This window comes from Dipodomys merriami, unplaced genomic scaffold (genome assembly GCF_024711535.1).
Source record: "Dipodomys merriami isolate MVZ:Mamm:240054 unplaced genomic scaffold, mDipMer1.0.p SCAF_21, whole genome shotgun sequence".
Classification (NCBI taxonomy): domain Eukaryota; kingdom Metazoa; phylum Chordata; class Mammalia; order Rodentia; family Heteromyidae; genus Dipodomys; species Dipodomys merriami.
The window spans coordinates 15,028,430-15,046,722 of NW_027203493.1; the positions used below are offsets into that span (position 1 = coordinate 15,028,430).

The 18,293-nt window shown below is 47.3% G+C and overlaps 1 protein-coding gene across 4 annotated transcripts in view; it reads right to left on the minus strand.

Moving 5' to 3' along the window:
- Nucleotides 1–4,654: 4,654 nt before the first annotated feature.
- The window catches only part of Prr5l (proline rich 5 like), a 75,781-nt gene continuing 62,142 nt past the window's right edge, over nucleotides 4,655–18,293 (minus strand). For 2 of the 4 annotated variants that reach the window (XM_070032576.1, XM_070032574.1), the window contains 2 exons: nucleotides 14,948–15,074; nucleotides 4,655–7,431 (listed from right to left, as the gene is read on the minus strand). In XM_070032576.1, the coding sequence (XP_069888677.1) occupies nucleotides 7,007–7,431; nucleotides 14,948–15,074 (552 nt within the window). In that variant the 3' untranslated portion in view covers nucleotides 4,655–7,006. Of the gene's footprint in view, nucleotides 7,432–14,306; nucleotides 14,533–14,947; nucleotides 15,075–18,293 lie in introns of those variants that run through there. The other 2 variants (XM_070032575.1, XM_070032577.1) reach the window with 2 other exon arrangements.

An 18,293-nucleotide genomic window follows, 5' to 3' on the forward strand; every position in this document is an offset into this window, starting at 1 on the left:
AAAGAAAGAAAGAAAGAAAGAAAGAAAGAAAGAAAGAAAGAAAGAAAGAGAGAGAAAGAAAGAAAGAAAGAGAAGAGAAGAGAAGAGAAGAGAAGAGAAGAGAAGAGAAGAGAAGAGAAGAGAAGAGAAGAGAAGAGAAGAGAAGAGAAGAGAAGGAAAGAACAAAACTCACTGTCCAGAACACAGGTATCACCTTTCCCCATTCTCCCTACTCTGAGTAGTCCAGAAGTAGCTGTTGAGGGAAGAGTAAGAGGTACAGCTTTGGCCTCAGCCTCTCTGAAAACTGTAACCCATCAGTACCTACCTATGCACCCAGTTAGCCATTCTCTCTCCCTCCTTGATATCCAGCAAGGAAAGGCATGACCTACCCAGCTCTGTCTCTTAAATGACACTAGCCTGAGTTTCTTCCTCTGCAAATGGGAAGAGGAAGTGATAGCTACCCTGCAAGGACATAGTGATGAAGAGCGTAATGTTGCCCAGAACGGTAGAGCTTTAGTCTCACCTCCTTTGGGATCCTGAGTGCTGAGAGATTCCACTGACCTGGGACATTCCCTCTTATTTCTTGGTAAGAAGGAATCTTCAGAGAGATGGCTTGTGGCATATAATACAGGCTTGTCTTCCTCTTCCTCAGAAAGATGTTCTAGATGCCAAAGGATTTTCCCAACATTCAGAAAGAGGGCAGGGCAAGAAAGAGGCCACTGGCTCTGTAGCAAAACAACAGTTAGTTCCTCATGGGAAGAGTTAATTCTCTGCAATTAGAGGGCCTGTAAACTGTGACCACTGGGTCTCTTGGCCACAAAGACTCACTTGGAGCATACTTAGAAAGCATGGGAAGATCCTGACCTAGAGAGGAAGGAAAAGGGTGGAGATGAGTCACATGTGGAATACATGTGACTCAGGACCCTATCTGTATTGCTAGGCCCAAGGCATACAAACATAAATCCTACAGGTCCTTTCCTGGAGGAAAGCACCCGAGAAGGTAAAGAAATAAGTGAAGGAGCAGTAGGGGAGAGGGACGATGAGAGCAAGGCAGGGCTTACAGGGGAATCAAAGTAGCCAGAAGGCCCAACAGTGCCTAGAACCTAAGAAGGAGCTGGTGGTGTAGATTTTATTGGAAACCAGGGGAAGATTTTTGTTTTTTTTTTTTTTAAAATAAAGGTAACCAACATTCATTTGAATTTATTTTATGCTAAATTTATTCTTGTGCCATGTTTTTGTTTCTCCAGTTTTTTCAGGATACATTTTCTTCTGTGTAACTTCCTCTTCTGGTTTAGGAACTATCTGCTCCTTTTCAGGATCATCTCAGTGTGGCAGGGGGAGCTCATGTATGGGTTAATCCTACCGTGAACGCTGTGAGTTCCATGGCACATCTCAGGTGCTTTGTTCACCTGGATGTGTTTAATGATCAGGGAGTCTGCATCTAAACCCTTCAGTTCAGCATGATTGTCTGCATTCTTAAGCTTGTGCAGCAGAAATTCAGCACTCATTTGGGGCCATCAATAGCCCATTGTTTAGCCTGGACACACTTGCCAACTCCAACATTATAACACTGGAATGGCACACATTGATCCTTTAAAATGACATCTTTCAGCTTGGTAGAGGTGGCTCACACCTTGTAATCCTAGCTAGCTACTCAGGAGGCTGAGATCTGAGGACCATAGTTTGAAGCCAGACCAGGCAGAAAAGTCCCCAGGAAACTCTTATCTCCAAATAACTACTCAAAAAAAAACAAAATGAAACAAAAAACCCAGAAGTAGCTCTATGGCTTAAAATGATAGAGTGCTAGCCTTGAGCCAAAGAGCTTGGAGACAGCACCCATACCTGTGGGGGGGGGGGGGGGAGGAAAGACATTTTTCAGATACTTGGTAGCTTTTTAGATCAGCATACCCTTGATGGCCTCCACTGTGTCTCTGGTGGTCTTAAAAAGTGAACATGAAGATTTGAACCTCTTGACTTGCATGATGTTGTGGGGGTTTCTGGGTCAAAAGAATAGCGAACCATTTTCACAGGTCACTTCAGGCCGCTTATAGAAAGAGCAAAAACCAGGAAAAGTTTTTTGTTTGTTCTTTTTTTTTTTTTTTAACCTTGCCGGTCATGGGGACTGAACTCTGGGCCTGGGCGCTGTCCCTCAGCTCTTCAGCTCCAGGCTAGCACCCTACCACTTGAGCCACAGTGCCACTTCAGACTTTTCTGCTTATGTAGTGCCTCATGCATGCAAGGCAAGCACTCTGCCACTAAGCCACCTTCCCAGCCCCCAGGAAAAGTTTTAAGCAGAGAAAGTTTTATGCAGAATCACCATGGGAATCTAGGTGAGGGGAGAGTGGACCACCCAGTCTCCCCTGAACACTGAGACCAGCACCTGCATGTTGTAGTCTCATCTTTCTGTGGTCTCCAGGAAACGACAGGGCTGGTCTCCCTCCCTCCCTCCCTTCTCCCTCCCCGCCCCCCCTCATCAGTCATGGGGCTTGAACTCTGGGCCTAGGCACTACCTTAGCTCTTCAAATCAAGGCAAGGGTTCTATCACTTGAGCCACAGCACCACTTCCAGTTTTCTGAGGGGTTTATTGGAGATAAGAGTCTCACGGACTTTCCTGCCCACGCTAGTTTTGAACCACCATCCTCAGATCTCAGCCTCCTGAGTAGCTAGGATTACAGGCATGAGCCACTGATGCTTGGCTGGTCTTTCTCTTGTAGGAGCAGAGGGGCAGAAAGTGTAGCACCCACAGAAATCTAGCTGGGGAAGTCACAAAGACCAGAGGGAATGTATTGGAGAGGAAACCAGCCCATCTCTAGCTAAGGTGGGAGTTCAAGGGCATCCCCAGACTTTCAGAAGAGCCTTAGCTGACTGACTGTAGCTCCTTGAGCAACACAAACAGGCTCACCCTTCGGGAAGACTATTTTGTCTGTTTTGGTTGCTGTTATCCCCTCCCCACCTCCCCGAGAGATTTCACTGAAATGAGACCCCACAAATAAACAGGTGGATAAGGAGTTTCCCAAGTAGTTCAGGTGATCTGATCCACAACTTTCTACCCATAAAGGGCCATCAGCACTGGAAGAAAAGTCTGGGTCCCCAGAATCTATAACATTACAGAATGAAAGGGATTTATAGCTGTGATTGTGTACCTTAAGATGGAGACTAACTTGGTGACCCAGGGACCTAATAATCACTTGGGTCTGATAAAGCGGGAGAGTGGTATAATGCAGATTGGAGACACTCACGCGATTTACTGCTGGCTTTGAAGGTGGAAAAGGTCAGGAACCAAGGAATGTAGGAACAGCCTCTAGAAGTTGGCAAGAAATCAGATGGTATTGGTGATGAGGGTTATTTTGGCAGTTCTGGGTTTGAGCAGGCCTCCTGTTTCCTAGACAAACTCTAACACGTGAGCTACTCCTCCAGCCCTTTTTTTTTGTTTTGTTTTTTTGTTTTTGCTTCTTAGTTACCTTTTAGATAGCATCCCATACTTTTGCTGCAAGCTAGCCTCAGACTATGATCCTCTTCTCAGTGCCTCCTCTGTAGCTGGGCACATGCCACTACTTCTAGCATCTTTGTTGATATGGAATCTCATGAACTTTTTCCCCTGGTTGGCCTCACTCTGAAGCCTCCTGACCTCTCTTTCCCAAGTAGCTGGGATTATAGTCATGAACCAATGTACCCAGCCCTGTAGAACTTCCAGGCAGTAATACAGTCCTGAGAACATTTGAAGAACCATGTTAGACTTCTACAAAACTGTGAGATAATAAATTCATTTGATGTGGTAGTGAAGGCAGACTGTGTAAGTCTGGATCCCTCTTCATTGAGTTCTTCTCTCAGATTAACATCCAAAAAGGACCTCTTCTAGCCACTCTACTTCTGGTTACATTCTCATCATCTCTATAGTCATGGGCTCCAATCTTGATCATTACTTGAAATGCTGCGTCGACCTGATTTCCAGCTTTCCCCACTGCTTCCAGGGAACAGGTCTTTGATTATTTATCATGCTAAACCAAGCATCGGACAAAATGCCTACCCACAGTGGAAACTCCACAAAGTATTTGATAGGTAGATGAGGGGGTGGATGGATGGACAGACTGACAGATGGATGGATATGGCAGCATGCTAACATCATGGACTTGTCAGTGACCTACAACATCGCAGCATGCTCAGTGGGCACTTATCTTAGTAGCAGCCTATAAACTCAGCAAAAATGGAGAATTATTCATCAGTTTCCAGCATACTTCTTCCAACACTCCTAGTAAGTCTTGCAAGGTCTCCAACTAATGCTGCCTTCCTGAGAGTATTCATGCAAAGTAAGATACAAATTTACTCTGCCCAGTTCAATCAAAGGGGAGTATGAGAGGAGCAAGTCTATGAGTGAATACAGGAAGTGCCCCCTCTCGGGTCAAGCACTCAATGAAGAGACCCCATGTTTGTTTTCAAAGCGGCCTTGCTTCTCAGATGTCTCAGTATTTTATAAACTCCACAAATAAGCTGTTTCTCCAAAAATTGACTTGCCCATCCAGTCCAGAAGAGGATTGTTTAAATTTAGCTGACTCTGGAGAAAAGGTAACAGGAAAAGGGACAAGGTAGCAGTGGCAGGATGAGCAGGTACCAGGAGACCAAGGGCAGGAAGCACCCAGAAAATTCAGTCAAGACAAAATTGAGGCACGGCATAGGGTAACACGTTAAAAAATGGCATTTATTGGACTTAGTTTGGATACAGACAACATGAAGTAGAGTTTTGGTTTGTGAACACCCAGGAGTCCGGAGTGGTGAGGGCTTCCTGTTATCAAACCTCAGCTACAGGAAAATCCTGGCACAAAATAATGCAAATGAGACTTCATCCCACAAAAGGGAGGAAAAGTGGTTCGAAGTACTGCAGGTATCATTCACTCTTGCAGTAGACCCCAAGAGCCAAAATGCCCATAAATATCCATGAAGTTTTTACGTGTACAGCCGGAAGTATTAACTGTACTAGTATCAGGTGTGCACAAAGGTAAAGTAAACTCACAATCAGCAGCAACAATGCACACAGGTCTGTACTCCGACACTCCCATTCCCAACCTGGGAGCTTCTACATGTAATTGATGACTGCCGTCCTCGTGAGAGGCACCTGAGATCTGCCAACAGCATTTTCAATATATTGTTAACCTAATCAACCCAAAAAGCAAACCCAAGCATGGTTAATTACTTTGCCTGGATCAATAAATAGCCGTCTGAAGTGTGTGTATACAAGGCCCTAACAAGGACAAGAACTTGTAACAAATCCTGTCACTGTTACCTACTAATGTCCCACTTGCTTATGTATGTGTAAACTTTATACAACACGTACACAGATTTCTTTGTTTGCAACTCTCAAGAGATCTCCTTTGGATGTTTCCATTCCACCATTCTTGCAGAAGGATGAAATTGAAACAACTTTTTAAAAACAAAATGTCCAAGTCATAAGTCATCTAAAGCACAACTCTTGTCGTAATGCAGGTCTGCACTCAGAAAAGAAATATCAGGACTTAGATGAGGTTAGGTTTCTTCTGCTGGCAGTGTACGTGGCTCCTCACACTTTCTCAGTCCCCTTTGTAGTAATATTGGATGATGAGGTGGTTTCTATCTTGAGATTTCATCAACAAAACTAACAACAATTAACAGGATCTCAAAGACTGCCATGGGCCACCAGAAAGGACAGAGGAGCTCCCCTCTCCCCTTTTCTGGAGCTGTTATCAGCATAGACAAATACAAAGAGGATAGAGACTTAATGGTGATTAAAAAAAAAACCCAGACCAGGAGGGAACAGAGGCTTTGGGATATATAGGTAAGGACTAAGAACAGTACCATAGCCTGCTGTCTCAAATAGCAGTTTAGATATTAAATCTCTGTCCAAGATCTTCCCTACATCTCTCTTGTCTCCCTCAACCAAAAAACACAATCCTCTGCCCAGAGGGCCAGCCCAATGCAGCTTCTTTTCAGAAACCATAACACAAATGCAAGTCATTCCCAACTTAACTCCAGTTGCTCCTTAGAGGCTGGTGGACATGAACCCTCTCTCTACCATAGAGATTTACTTTGCTCCAAGCCATTCCTCATATTTCTTTTTTCAGAGCTCTATTTGTCTGTGAACTTGAACACCTACCTCCTTGGAAATGATCAGTGCAAGACCCTATGAGCAAATATTTGCAAACGATCTTTTGAAACAACACACATTTTAGAAATTCAAGTCAAATCCAGGTACAGACTACTTGGCAGATGTCAGCCAGCCCCTCACATCTACAATGGGAATATGGTCTGTTTGTGAAAGGGCAGGATTAAGGCACCAGCGACCCATAAGGAGTTTAGTCCTTGATTTGGGGAGGAAGCTTGAGAGGGAAATACAAAGACTTTATGACAGATAGGGCTCTATAGCCTCATGGCTCTTTTGGGCCACAGGCCAAAGGCTTTGGTGTAGGTAGCATGTAGTAGTAGTATCTGGATGTAGGTGAGATGGACCATCATGCACTAGTGGAACAATGAATGCTTTCCCAGTGATTCTAAAACTACAGTAATGAGGATGTATCCCAGGGCCATGCATGACAGGAGTTGTAGTGTTCTTTAATTCCATACAAATCTCTCTTTTCCTCCATAGGACTCTGCAGGAGCCTGAAGGAGAACCACAAATGCCCAGCACACTATCAATTGGTTTGTGTATGATCCAGACAACCTCCTGCTACCTGAATGCCAGAGGCACTGGGATATATCATTGGAATCAGCAGGCAGTCCAGTACGAGAGAAAAGAGCTTGGAGATGAAGATCCAAGGTGGAAAAACCAGGCTGGAAGTGGGAAGGCAAACAATAGGCAGTTAGGTCTGTGTGTTTGTACGGAGCTGGTCCCAAACACCAGAATGAAGAGGTTTACAAGAGTTTTCCCCAAATGCACTTAGATCGGGTCTGTTCTAAAGGAAATAAGGCCTCATTGCCCAAAAAAGAGTCCCCTGGCCATCCATGGGGTTGGGCTGTCTTCCTCCAGCATGCACAGGAGTAGCTGGGAAATCCTGGAGGCTCAGCTCAGGGAAGCACAGTTCAGCTCCGAGTCTTCCTGGCTGCCGCTGCCTATCTCCTCCAGTTCGTCAGGACTGTCTGGGATGCTGGGCTCGCTGGAGCACTGCCGGTGGGGTGGGGTGAAGCTGGGTGGCAGAAGCAAGCACTTGTCCTCACCGCCAGCCTCTTCCCCCAAGCCTGAGTGCATCATGCCGGCCATAGCCAGCAGCTGGATGTCCGAGTGGGCGTTGGCCACCGTGTGCCGCCGCACACTGCCGCATTTCTCCAGGTAGGCCTCTCCTTCCTGCTCCGTCAGTGGCGTCAAGGCCATCTCATTCAGTGGCCGGCTGACAGTGGCCATTGGAGGGCCATAGTTGAGGAGAGTCACCTTGGGTCGGACTCTGGAATATCGCCTAGCTGCAAGGGGGGAGGAGGGAGCAATCAAGTCTGTAATTGAGGAGGGGGTAGAGGTCATCAGAGATCTCTCATCAGTTGGAGGGAGAAAGGGTGGCCCAGCCTTTGGAAACAGCTTTAGGGAGAGCCCCGCGGACATGCAGGAGATCTGGTCACGTCCAGATCTTATGACTGTCCTATAATTTACCCACTGTACCTGCTCCTGCTCCGGAGCCACTCTTTCCCCATCAGAGCTGATCCTCAAGGACTTCCCCCTATCCCCATACCCCCATGGATTTTCCTCTCTTTCCAGCTGTCTCCCCAAGCCTCACTGGATGTGTCTACATTCCATTTCAACCACTTTGTCTGAAGAGGTACTGAGTAGTTGGCTTGGTCAGCTCCAAAGAAGCTTTTGGCTCTGTTCAGAATGTGGCATCCACACTGCTAAATCATAATGCTCAGTTTAATCCAGAGGAAGAAAGGGCTATGGAGAGCATCTCCTCACCTATACAAGCAAGCCAAGGCAGTGGACCATCCTGCCGGTCATGAACCAGGGCACTAAGGGCTCTCACCTCCCACCCGAATGATGTGCCCAGATTTATTCAAATCCAGCCATGCTGTTGGAAGAATAGCTAAACGCTAGGGATAGCCTCCAAAGAGGCAGGGCTGGACTCAAGTAACTATAAAACCACTGCTTCTGAGAATATACCACGTCCCAGAAACTATGCCAAACCTTACCATGCATCTTTTGAATCCTCCTAGAAATTGAATGTAACTAATTATATACCATTAGCTTCTGCTTTGCAGATGAGAAAACTGAGTATCAGAGGTAATCACAGGTTACACAGCTAGAATATAGTCAAGCTGGGACTCAAACAAGCTCTCTCTCCAGACCTCACTCGACCTGGAGGCCCAAGCAAAGCCCATGAATAACTGTAATAGGCACAGGTCCTGTAGGAAGGGTTGAGTCAGTGGGGTAAAAAAGGTACCCTGGGACAATGCCAAGGAGGAGGCACATTGGAGGATGATGGAGAACTATCAGAATGGGTAGAGGGTGCCAGATAACTTTCTCAACAATGGGAACAGCTTGAGCAAGTTGTTGAGACAGGTGTTCCTCCCAGGCTGGCTGGGACAGGGAGGCACAGAACAATGGAGATGTGCCCACTCAGGCCGGATATGTGTATCCTAGGAGGGCCCTGGGATGTCAGATGGAAGCATCTGTGACATGGCAGGCAGGATGGGGAAGTGCTTCAGGAAGAGGCCTTGGCAGGCCTGTGAAGGATGAGTGAGGACAAGTAAGAGAGGAGAACTGAGGAAAGCCAGGAAGAGGGCCAAGGAAGCCTTTTCTATAACAAATATGCATTTTGTGTGGAGAAGGAAAAAGAATGCTAACATGAGTAAAGATGACAGGTAATCAGGTGTACAGGGGTAGATGAAATGACAGGGGCTAAAACAGGAATAAAGTCCTAAGAGTTAACACACAGGCCAGTACTTAAGCATGGTGGCCACAGTTCTAGGCTTCTTGTGAATTAAATCAGCACCTAATGATCATTTTATGAGTGGGGAAATTAAGGCATACAGGGATATTAGATGACCTGTCTTGCAATTACAAAGGAGCCTACACTGGTGGCTCATGCCTGTAATCCTAGCTACTCAGGAGTCTGAGATCTGAGGATCACAGTTCAAAGCCAGCCCAGGAAGGAAAGTCCATGAGACTCTTATCTCCAATAAACCACTCAGAAAACCAGAAGTGGTGCTGTGGCTCAAGTGGTAGAGCGCTAGCCTTAAGCTGAAGAGCTCAGGGACCAGAGTTCAAGCCCCACAACCTACAAAAAAATTACAAAGAGATAAAATACAAGATCAAAAAAACAGCCAAATAAATAAAGCTGAAACTGGGGCCCAGGCATAAGCTGAATGTCTAAACTGGGCAACCCTAGGATGATGGGAGAGGCTAGAGAAGAACCAAGTTGGGTAACTCAAGTCCAGAGAGAAGATTCTCACAGGAAGAAGCAGATCAAGCAGCAACCTCCATTTTCCTTGGCCTCTCCGCACCTTCACAGGAACTGTGTCAATACAGAGACCTACAGTCTGGGGCATGTAAAGATCAAGGTATGTCTGTGTACCTCCATCTCAGGGCAATCCCTGACCCATGTTTCTCCTTAGCACCCCACTCAGCCGCACAGCCTAAGCTGGATGAATGACCACTCGTCACTGTGGCCAGGAGAGAGCAAATTTGAAAGGGTGGAGATGCCAGAAACAGAGCTGCAGAAGGCTGAGAACAGGAAGCTCCAGCTTCAGGACTCTTCTTCTTCCTTTCACCTCCGTGTTGGCCAGATTAGACCTCTCCCCACCTGCCACAGGCCACTGCTTTCCATGGTGCCCTTCCTGGATACCTTGAAAACCCAAAGAGGGCAGCCCCCATCCCAGCAAAGAGGGCCTAGCAGCACCAGCACTCCCAGGAGATGCTGCATCCCAGCACACACACACACACACACACACACACACACACACACACACACACACCAGCACACACACACACAGAGCCAGGCGTCTGTAATCCTAGCTACTCAGGAGGCTGAGATCTGAGCATCATGGTTCAAAGCCAGTCCATTCAGGAAAGGCCCTGAGGCTCATATCACCAATCAACCTGCTCAGAAAACAAAACAAAACAAAAACAAAAAAACAGCAAGTGAAGCTGTGGTTCAAGTGGTAGAGTACTAGCCTTGAATCAAAGAATCTCAGGGACAGTCCTGAGTTCTAGCCCCAGGACTGGTAATAAATAAATAGCAGGACTCAAACTCAACGTCTGCAACAGAGTTGCTGCTCACGACCCTCACATGGATAACTGCTAAAACAAGGTTGTGTAGCAAGTATCCAGACAGAGTCACAGAAACTACCCTGCAAGTGCAGAGGATGACCAGAAAAAGTGAACAAGGATCACAAGGTGGATTATTGTAGAATGACTTCTAGACTAGACTAATATGCCACATATTCACTTACTGGGGAGATCTGTGTAAATCCTGGTATACAAAGAACTTGTTCCTTGCTCTCAAGGAGCACATGGTCTAAGAGGAAGACTGACAAATAATCAGACAAGGGCCACACAGCATGACAAGGCTTTGGGGGTCCAGGAGATGGAGAGTAGGAAGCGCCTACAACCTCCTACCTGGAATGGTTCTCTGGGAGTCATACCACCACTACCTGAGAGCTGTCACCCAGCAAGTAGCAATACTGGCTGGCCCTGCCCTAAGACAGAGCACTTTCTTCCTCCTGCAGTCCCCCAGTGGAAGGACAAGGCCTCGTGTTCAGCACTCTGCAGCTCAGAGAATCTAAGTAACGGATCCCAGGCCTCGACAGTTATGGCTGTCAAGGCCCCCTATCTTCACACACTGCTGCTGCCTCCCTCACCCTGCAATGATTCTTGAGGGAAGCTCCTCCTTTTGCTTTCTGGAATGTTCTCCTTCCCAGCTAGGTATGGGCAGAGCAGAGACCCCAGGGGCTACATCGCTGTGTCAGTGCTTCCTTACCAAACTCTTGCCAGTCTCCAGAGCCAACCTTCAGGCAAGTGAAGGTCAGACAGGTTGAGCTTTGTCAGTCCCTGATGGGGTCCCTGGGAGGCCTGGAAACCAAAGGCTAGCTGGGCTGACAGACAGCTACCCACACTTACTTTTAGCTCTCTACCCCCACCCCTCCATCTTTTCTTTGCAACAGCAAAAGCAAGACCATCACGGGGGGGGGGGGGGGGAAGGAATCTGCTACTAAAGAACTAAAGAACAGGTCATGCTGGGGGGTACTCACATCCCCTGGGGACCTAAAGACTGGTCTCTCTCAGAGGGAAGGATGCCACGTTAGCTGGCACCTACCTGCCAAGCCACATATCCCTGTCCTTCTAGAATTTCACGAAGAGTAGAGCCTTGGGCAGCCTTTATTCCTTCCTCACGTACAGGTACCCTGCTGAGCTTGGCCATTCATTGCTCTGTAGCCAACAATGGCCACAGCTCCTTTCAGATCTCAAAAGAAGCAAAGGCTCAATAAGACTGTCCTTTGCCCTTTGTTGGGGACTGGTTCCCAGGCCTTTGATCTCCCAGGCTTGCCATAAAGCAGCCATTATTGCCCCTCTATCCAAGCCCACCGTGGCTCCTCATCCCAGGCCTTGAAAAGACCCAGAGGCCTACTTGTCATGCAGAGAAGTCACAGTGTCCTGAAGCAGGGCACCCCCCAAAGAGGGGCCACCCGGGGACACAAGAGAGGGAGGTCTGTGGGAAGCTGGGGATTTCTATGAGAGAAACCCAGAAGCCCAGTTTTTGCTTGGGAGAGAGGGAAGATCTGAGGGACCCGTGAGCCATTGTACTGGGGATCCATTTTTGTTTTGTGTTCTGTTTTGTTTTGATTCACTGTCAAACGTTCTGCTACTTGCCTTTGCTCGGACAGTCTTCCCTCCCTGCTTACTCAGCCAACTCCTATTCATCCGACAGTTATCCCCCATAGACCTCACTTCCTCCAGGGAACTTTCCGGAATTTCCTGGTCCAGATGAAGTCCCTGCTGTGGTTTCCCCTGCACTTCCCCTCAGAGCTCAGATGGGTACACGATGAGTCACCGTGTTTGTGACCTCCTCATTGGACCATGGGCCTTAGAGGGAAGGGATATGTGTGCTTTTAATCACAGATATGGCTGCAACACCTCTCAAGGTACTTGGGATAGGGTTTCAGGGTACATTTGCTAAAATAATAATAATATAAAACTTGTTCAAAGAAGAGTAATGTCCTTCCCTCTCTGTCGCTAGTGAGATAATTCTAAAAGTAAGGACTGTCCGTGGGCCTAATAAGGGTTCAGATTTTTGCCTTATACCTTGACAAAAATGGGTAGCACTCATATCTTAGCTAGAACTCAGAAGTACCTCCTCTTAGAGGGAGTCCTCACTGAACAAACTTGCAAATCTACCATGTTCCCTTTTTTTTTGGTCGGTTGTGGGGCTTGAACTCTGGGCCTGGGCCCTGTCCCTGTGCTCTTCAGCTCAAGGCGAGCGCTCTACCACTTGAGACACAGTGCCAGTTCTGGTTTTCGAGTGGTTTATTGGAGATGAGTCTCACGGACTTTCCTGCCCAGGCTGGCTTTGAACCACGATCCTCAGATCTCAGCCTCCTGAGTAGCTAGGATTATAGGCATGAGCCACCAGCACCTGACTCTACTATGTTTCTTATATGGAAGACAGTAAGACACTACTCTGAACTGTCAGGGTTCAAGGATTGTTGAAGCAAAGGCCACTGAGAAGTAGATTTTGGGGGCTGGGAAGGTGGCTCAGTGGTAGAATGCTTGCCTTGTATGCACGAGGCCCTGGGTTCGATTCCTCAGCACCACATAAGCAGAAAAAGCCAGAAGTGGCACTGTGGCTCAAGTGGTAGAGTGCTACCCTTGAGCTAGAGTGGGGGGACAGCACCCAGGCCCAGAGTTCAGGCCCCACGACAGACCAAAAAAAAAAAAAAAGTAGATTTTTTTGGGGGGGGGGCAGTCTCTGTATTGTTCCTATTTAACCTAAAAGTAAGACACAGACTTATTAAGAAAGAAGGTATTCTGTCCCCTTTCTCCCAGAAGGAAATGGTTAACCATTCTAGACAACTTTAGGCCTTGTCACCTGGGGGCAGTACCAAGAGTCTCCACTGACAAGCTTTACTAAGAAGCCACTACCTGCCATTTTCTTGCCTCTCCATAGGTCCTTAGAATTTCTAAGTTATTTTCCTCTTGTCATTTCTTCTTGTTTTATGTTGAAATAGCTGGAATTTAAAGCTACTTGTTGCCTCGGTGTCTCCCAGGTGTCTATGAATTATATGTGTCAATCAACTTGTTTCCTTTTGTCTTGTTAATCTGTGATAGGGCCTGGTCTCATCCAAGAACTTATGAGAATTAAAGAAAAAAAAATGTTTTTCTTACTCTACATTAGTGTTAGGCCCAGTCAGTAGCTGAATCCTTGCCATGGCCCAACCAACCAACTAACTGGCATCCTCCCACCTCAGAAACTTGGTGAGTTGAGCCAGTAGCAGGAAGATAGGCTCTAAGGAGTCCACAGCAATATGGCACCCAGTCCAGGGCCAGGGAAAGCAGGCGACTATTTTCCTTCAGTATCATTTCAACTCTAGTTCTTTCCAGCTCTGGTGGAGTGAGTAATTGGGAGCAAGGGAGGGGAAGAGCTGGCAGGCATCAGGCTGGGGCCAGTACCCTCGGATCTGTGGTGGCTGAGGTTAAGCTAGTGTTTCCCTAGAAATACGACTAAGGCCAGGAAAACTGCCAGGAAGAGGCCTGGCCTTTTCTGGGAGGAGAGAAGCCCAGGAAGGGAAGGCACCATTCTGGAAGCTACTCCTTCACTCCCAGGATTTGAAGCCATTATAATGAAAAGAGAAGCAACAGATTCCAAATCCTATGGTGTTACCTGGGTGCTGGCTGCCTCAGAGTACAGCTGGCTGCTGTCCACCTAGCACATATTTTTTGAGTGCCTTCTCTGTCCACATTACTATATTCTGACAGCTTCCATTTTAGGCAAAGACTAGGGAATATCTTTATTATAAGCTTCACTCCATGGCTGCTCCTACTGAGACTGTGGCTTTGCTGAGAACTATTTCATATGATTTTTTTTTTTTTGGTCAGTCATGGGGCCTGAACGCTGGGCCTGGGCGCTGTCCCTCAGCTCTTCAGCTCAAGGTTAACGCTCTACCACTTGAGCCACAGCTCCACTTCCAGCTTTTTCTGTGTATGTGGTACTGAGGAATCAAACCCAGGGCCTCATGCATGCAAGGCAAGTACTCTACCACTGAGCCACCTTCCCAGCCCCTCATATGATCTTATACTGTGCTATCCAGCTGTTTATAAGGAGCCCCACTGATGTGGTCTCACCCATAAAAGAAGCAGATCTGATTTATGTCTAGATTTTCCACTGGCCTTGTATGGAGTCTGATGCCAATGTAGCTTCACAGACACCAAAAAAAAAAAAAAGACCCAGCAGGATTTTCTCCCAAATCCAGGAGCCCCTTTTCTTCTTCTTCAGCAAAGTCCACAGCAGCACCCACGCCAATGGGGGGGGGGGGAGCGGTGCACCGAGGGGATAGCAGCTCCATAAGGTCTGGTGTATGGAAGCATCAAGCTGGCTAGCTTCACATCTTGAGCTGCTTTCAAAGAAATCCATTATGACAGGTTGTCCAATCAGGTCAGGGAAGGGTGTAATAATGCACAGTTTGTGTTATTAGACACAGGAAAAAAAAAAGAAACTAAACTAAACTAATTTCCAGGGCTCATAAGGAAGATCAAACTAATGTTCTGGACACATAAGAAAGATCAAAGCTACTGATCAAAGATATGGAAGAGTCAGGTACCACTGCAGAGATCAGGGATTCAGCCTCTGGAGAGGAATCACCTCAGGGGGCTAGGGAGAGGGTTACTGTGACACAGAATGTGACTAGAATATGAGTGATTAACATGTACGGATTTGCATTGGCCACATCCCGAGCAAACTACTCAGCACCATGTAGCAGCTATCACTAGGCACAAGGCTCCCAGGGAGCTTAAGAGCTTCACCCTTACCCAGCATGAATGTAGGGCCTGAGCAGCCACGGTCCCCACTGAGGCCAAGGAAGGGAGAAACCACTTGCTTCACCAGCTCTTCCAGTTGCAGATAGCCCTCACTGGGGCCTGTGGGTTCATGAACACTCTGCAAATGAACAAGGTAGACGCACACAGGTCAGAGACAATTGCTACCATAGCAGGCCCGCATCAACATATCCAGATTGCCTTCCCATGTGTACAAGGCCTTAGGCACACAGGCATAAATCTTATTTCAGCACTTCACTTAGACCACCAACAAGCAAGAGACAAGGGTTCTTTTCTGGTCCTCCTTCTACAGATGGGAGATAACGACCCAGTGAGTTTAAGTAGCTTGCCCAGCCCAACACAGCCAGTAAAGGACAAACATCCTGAGCTGGATCCCAAGCTCTCTGGCTCTGAGGAGCAGAAAAGTGTTGCTTTAGTAGTAGTAGGCTTTCAGTGGCAGGGTGATGAGCCACTTCAAAAGCTCAGCATGACAGGAGCCTTCAAAACTAAGCCATGGGTAAACACCAACCACAGCGAATGGCCCCAACAACCAAGAAAGAAAGAAAAGCAGCCTGTAACTACCGTGTCCTAGAAAACTGGCAGGCGCCTTGGGAATGCAGCTTCTTAGTGGAATGGAGTTACAGGCATGCTCTGCAGAGGGGCTGCAAGGATACAGGAACCACGTGGCAAGGGATGAGGCTGAGCAGGAGCCCAACCAGGCTCTGTGGGGTTGTTTTCAGTCTAAAAAATAAAAAAGGCACATTTCTAAAGTGTGCCCTCACTTAAAAGGTAAAAGCTCTGCAGGGCATTGAGGTGCTTTAGGGCTGGAGAAGCTTGTTGGGTAAGGAGGCAGAGAAAGGGAAATTCCTGCTGGCCGAGGACCCCTGCGTGGGCCACAGTTTCTGAAGAAACAAAGTCTTCTTTTTGGTCCTTGGTCCTTTCCTGGTCCTTCTTGGCTGCATCACAGAGATGAGGACATAGGTATGTTCAGGAGTATGGATTCCCCCAAGTGGTGCAAAAAAACATAGGAAGAGAAGCTGGTAGGCACAGGCTAGGGCTGGAAAGGGCAAAGAAGAGAAGAGTTGCAGAGAAAATGAGTGGGCAGAATACCAGCAGGCTGCCTGACACTTTATGGTGGTGATGGGAAGTAGGTGGCAAGGTGGCTCTCCATGCCCTCTGCTCCAGTTCCACTCATACTGCATTTAAAGTGTGCAAAAAATTGGCATCAGAAAAAAAAAGGAAAGAAAAAGCAAGCCAGGTGATGGTGGCTCACGCCTATAATCCTTCTACCTGTTCAGGAGGCTCAGATCTGAAGATTGCAGTTCAAAGCCAGCCTGCATAGGAAATTCCTTGAGACTCGTTATCTCCAATGAACCACCAAAAAAAAACCAAAAACCACACAAAAAAACCAGAAGTGGAGGTGTGTCTCAAATGGTAGGACACAACCTTGAGCAAAAATACTAAGGGACAGAATCCAGGCCTGCCTTCAAGCTTCTGTACTGGCATGCACATGCATGCATACACCATGCATACACCACACACACACACACACACACACACACACACACACACACACTTCACTTCAGAAGACGTATACAGAATTCTAAGTGAACTGGGAATCCTCCTGTCAGTAGAGAGGAAAAAAAAGTAGGGCCTTATTTATGCTCTGAGGGAACTATGCCGTACCTCAAAGCAGCGAGAGCAGTTTCAACCACAAAACCACCTTGACTAGATTTTCAAAGCCCAGGAACTCTTCTTTCTTTATTTTTGTCCTTGGTAACTCTTACCTGGGTTCCCCCTCTAAACTTCCTCCCCATAATCCATAAACACTAGACAGGGAGAGGTTATAGAAAATAGAAAACTGACAAAAGGTGGAAGGAAATGGACAATGGGCATACAACCTGACACTGGATGGTTTCCCAGAAACTCATCTCTTGAAAACTTGGCTTACACAGAGCCCTCCAAAATGGATCTGCCCTCATCCCTCTGCTTGGCTTCAACACTGGTAATGACATTTATGAGATCTTCATGGCTCCGAGCAAAATGAAGATGCAAGGTCCCTTTGTTCAATAAAACATTAAGAACATTTGAGTCTGCCAGAAGCTGGTGGCTCACTCCTGTAATCCTACCTATTCAGGGGGTAGCTGAAATGTGAAGACTGAGGTTCAAAGCCAGTTGGCTAGAAAAGTCTATGAAATGTTTATCTCCAACTAACCAGCAGAAAGCCAGAAATGGAGATGTGACTCAAGTGGTAAAGTACTAGTCTTGAATAGAAAAAGCCAAGTGAGAGCATAAGGCCCTGAGTTCAAGCCCAGTACTGGTGGTACAAACGTACTACATACGCATGTACGTACACACGTACACACACACACACACACACACACACACACACACACACAGATTTGAGTGAGTGGGGGGGGGTGGGCCTCAACAGTCCCAGTTTCTGGATCTGCCTCTTGCAGAGACACCCTGACAACAGAAGGAGGACTTCTGCCATAGTAGGAGGACCTCTTGTATCTTAGGAAGGGAGGAGTTGCTTCAAAAATACTTTGGAAAAGAGACAAAAAGGGTGAGTAGAAGACTGGGAAATGGGGCTTTTCTCTGTGCCAGAGTCGGGTCATTTGGAAAAAATCAGCCCCATGTCTCATCACCCTGGAGAATGAGAGCCTAGGGGGAGAATGGACAGTTCTAAGCACAGAGGCTGAAATTGTCTGAGGCAGGAACAAGCCCCAAGGGCATGGCCAACCTGGTTGTTCCATCAGACCCACAGGCTGGTGTGCCTGCTGCTGGAGGAGGACTTGGGCTAGGTTAAGGCCCATATTCATCACTGAGCCTCCCAGCCCAGGCTCCCTACCTCCTGTGTGAGAAAGAGCATGGCCAGGACACTTGGGAGAAACCACGCTTCTAATACCTAGGAGGCAATGGGAAGGAAGGCAGCAGTGGCCAGAAAGGCTGAGCAGAGAAGAGAATGGCTGAATAGCCTAGCTCTACACAAATCTCTATGTGATCTTGAGCTAGTGAGCCAAGGCCTGAATCTCCATCTCAGCTTGACTCACAGAAGGACAAAAGTCACAGAAGGAACTCTCTTTGCCCAACTTCCCCAGGCTTTTTCCAGGACCATGGAGCTTCTCTGTATTTCTCTTGGTTCAGGAAGGATCCCTGGGTAAGGGCATCACGGGATCTGAGGCCAGCGACCTGGGGTCCTGTCCAAACTCTCACTAGCTGGTACTGTCATTCATCGAATGGTGGCTAATCAATGCCTACTATGAGACAAAGTATGAGGACACAAGTGTGAACACAAAGCACAAGGATCTGCTTTGACTGGAAGGAGGGTTAGGAA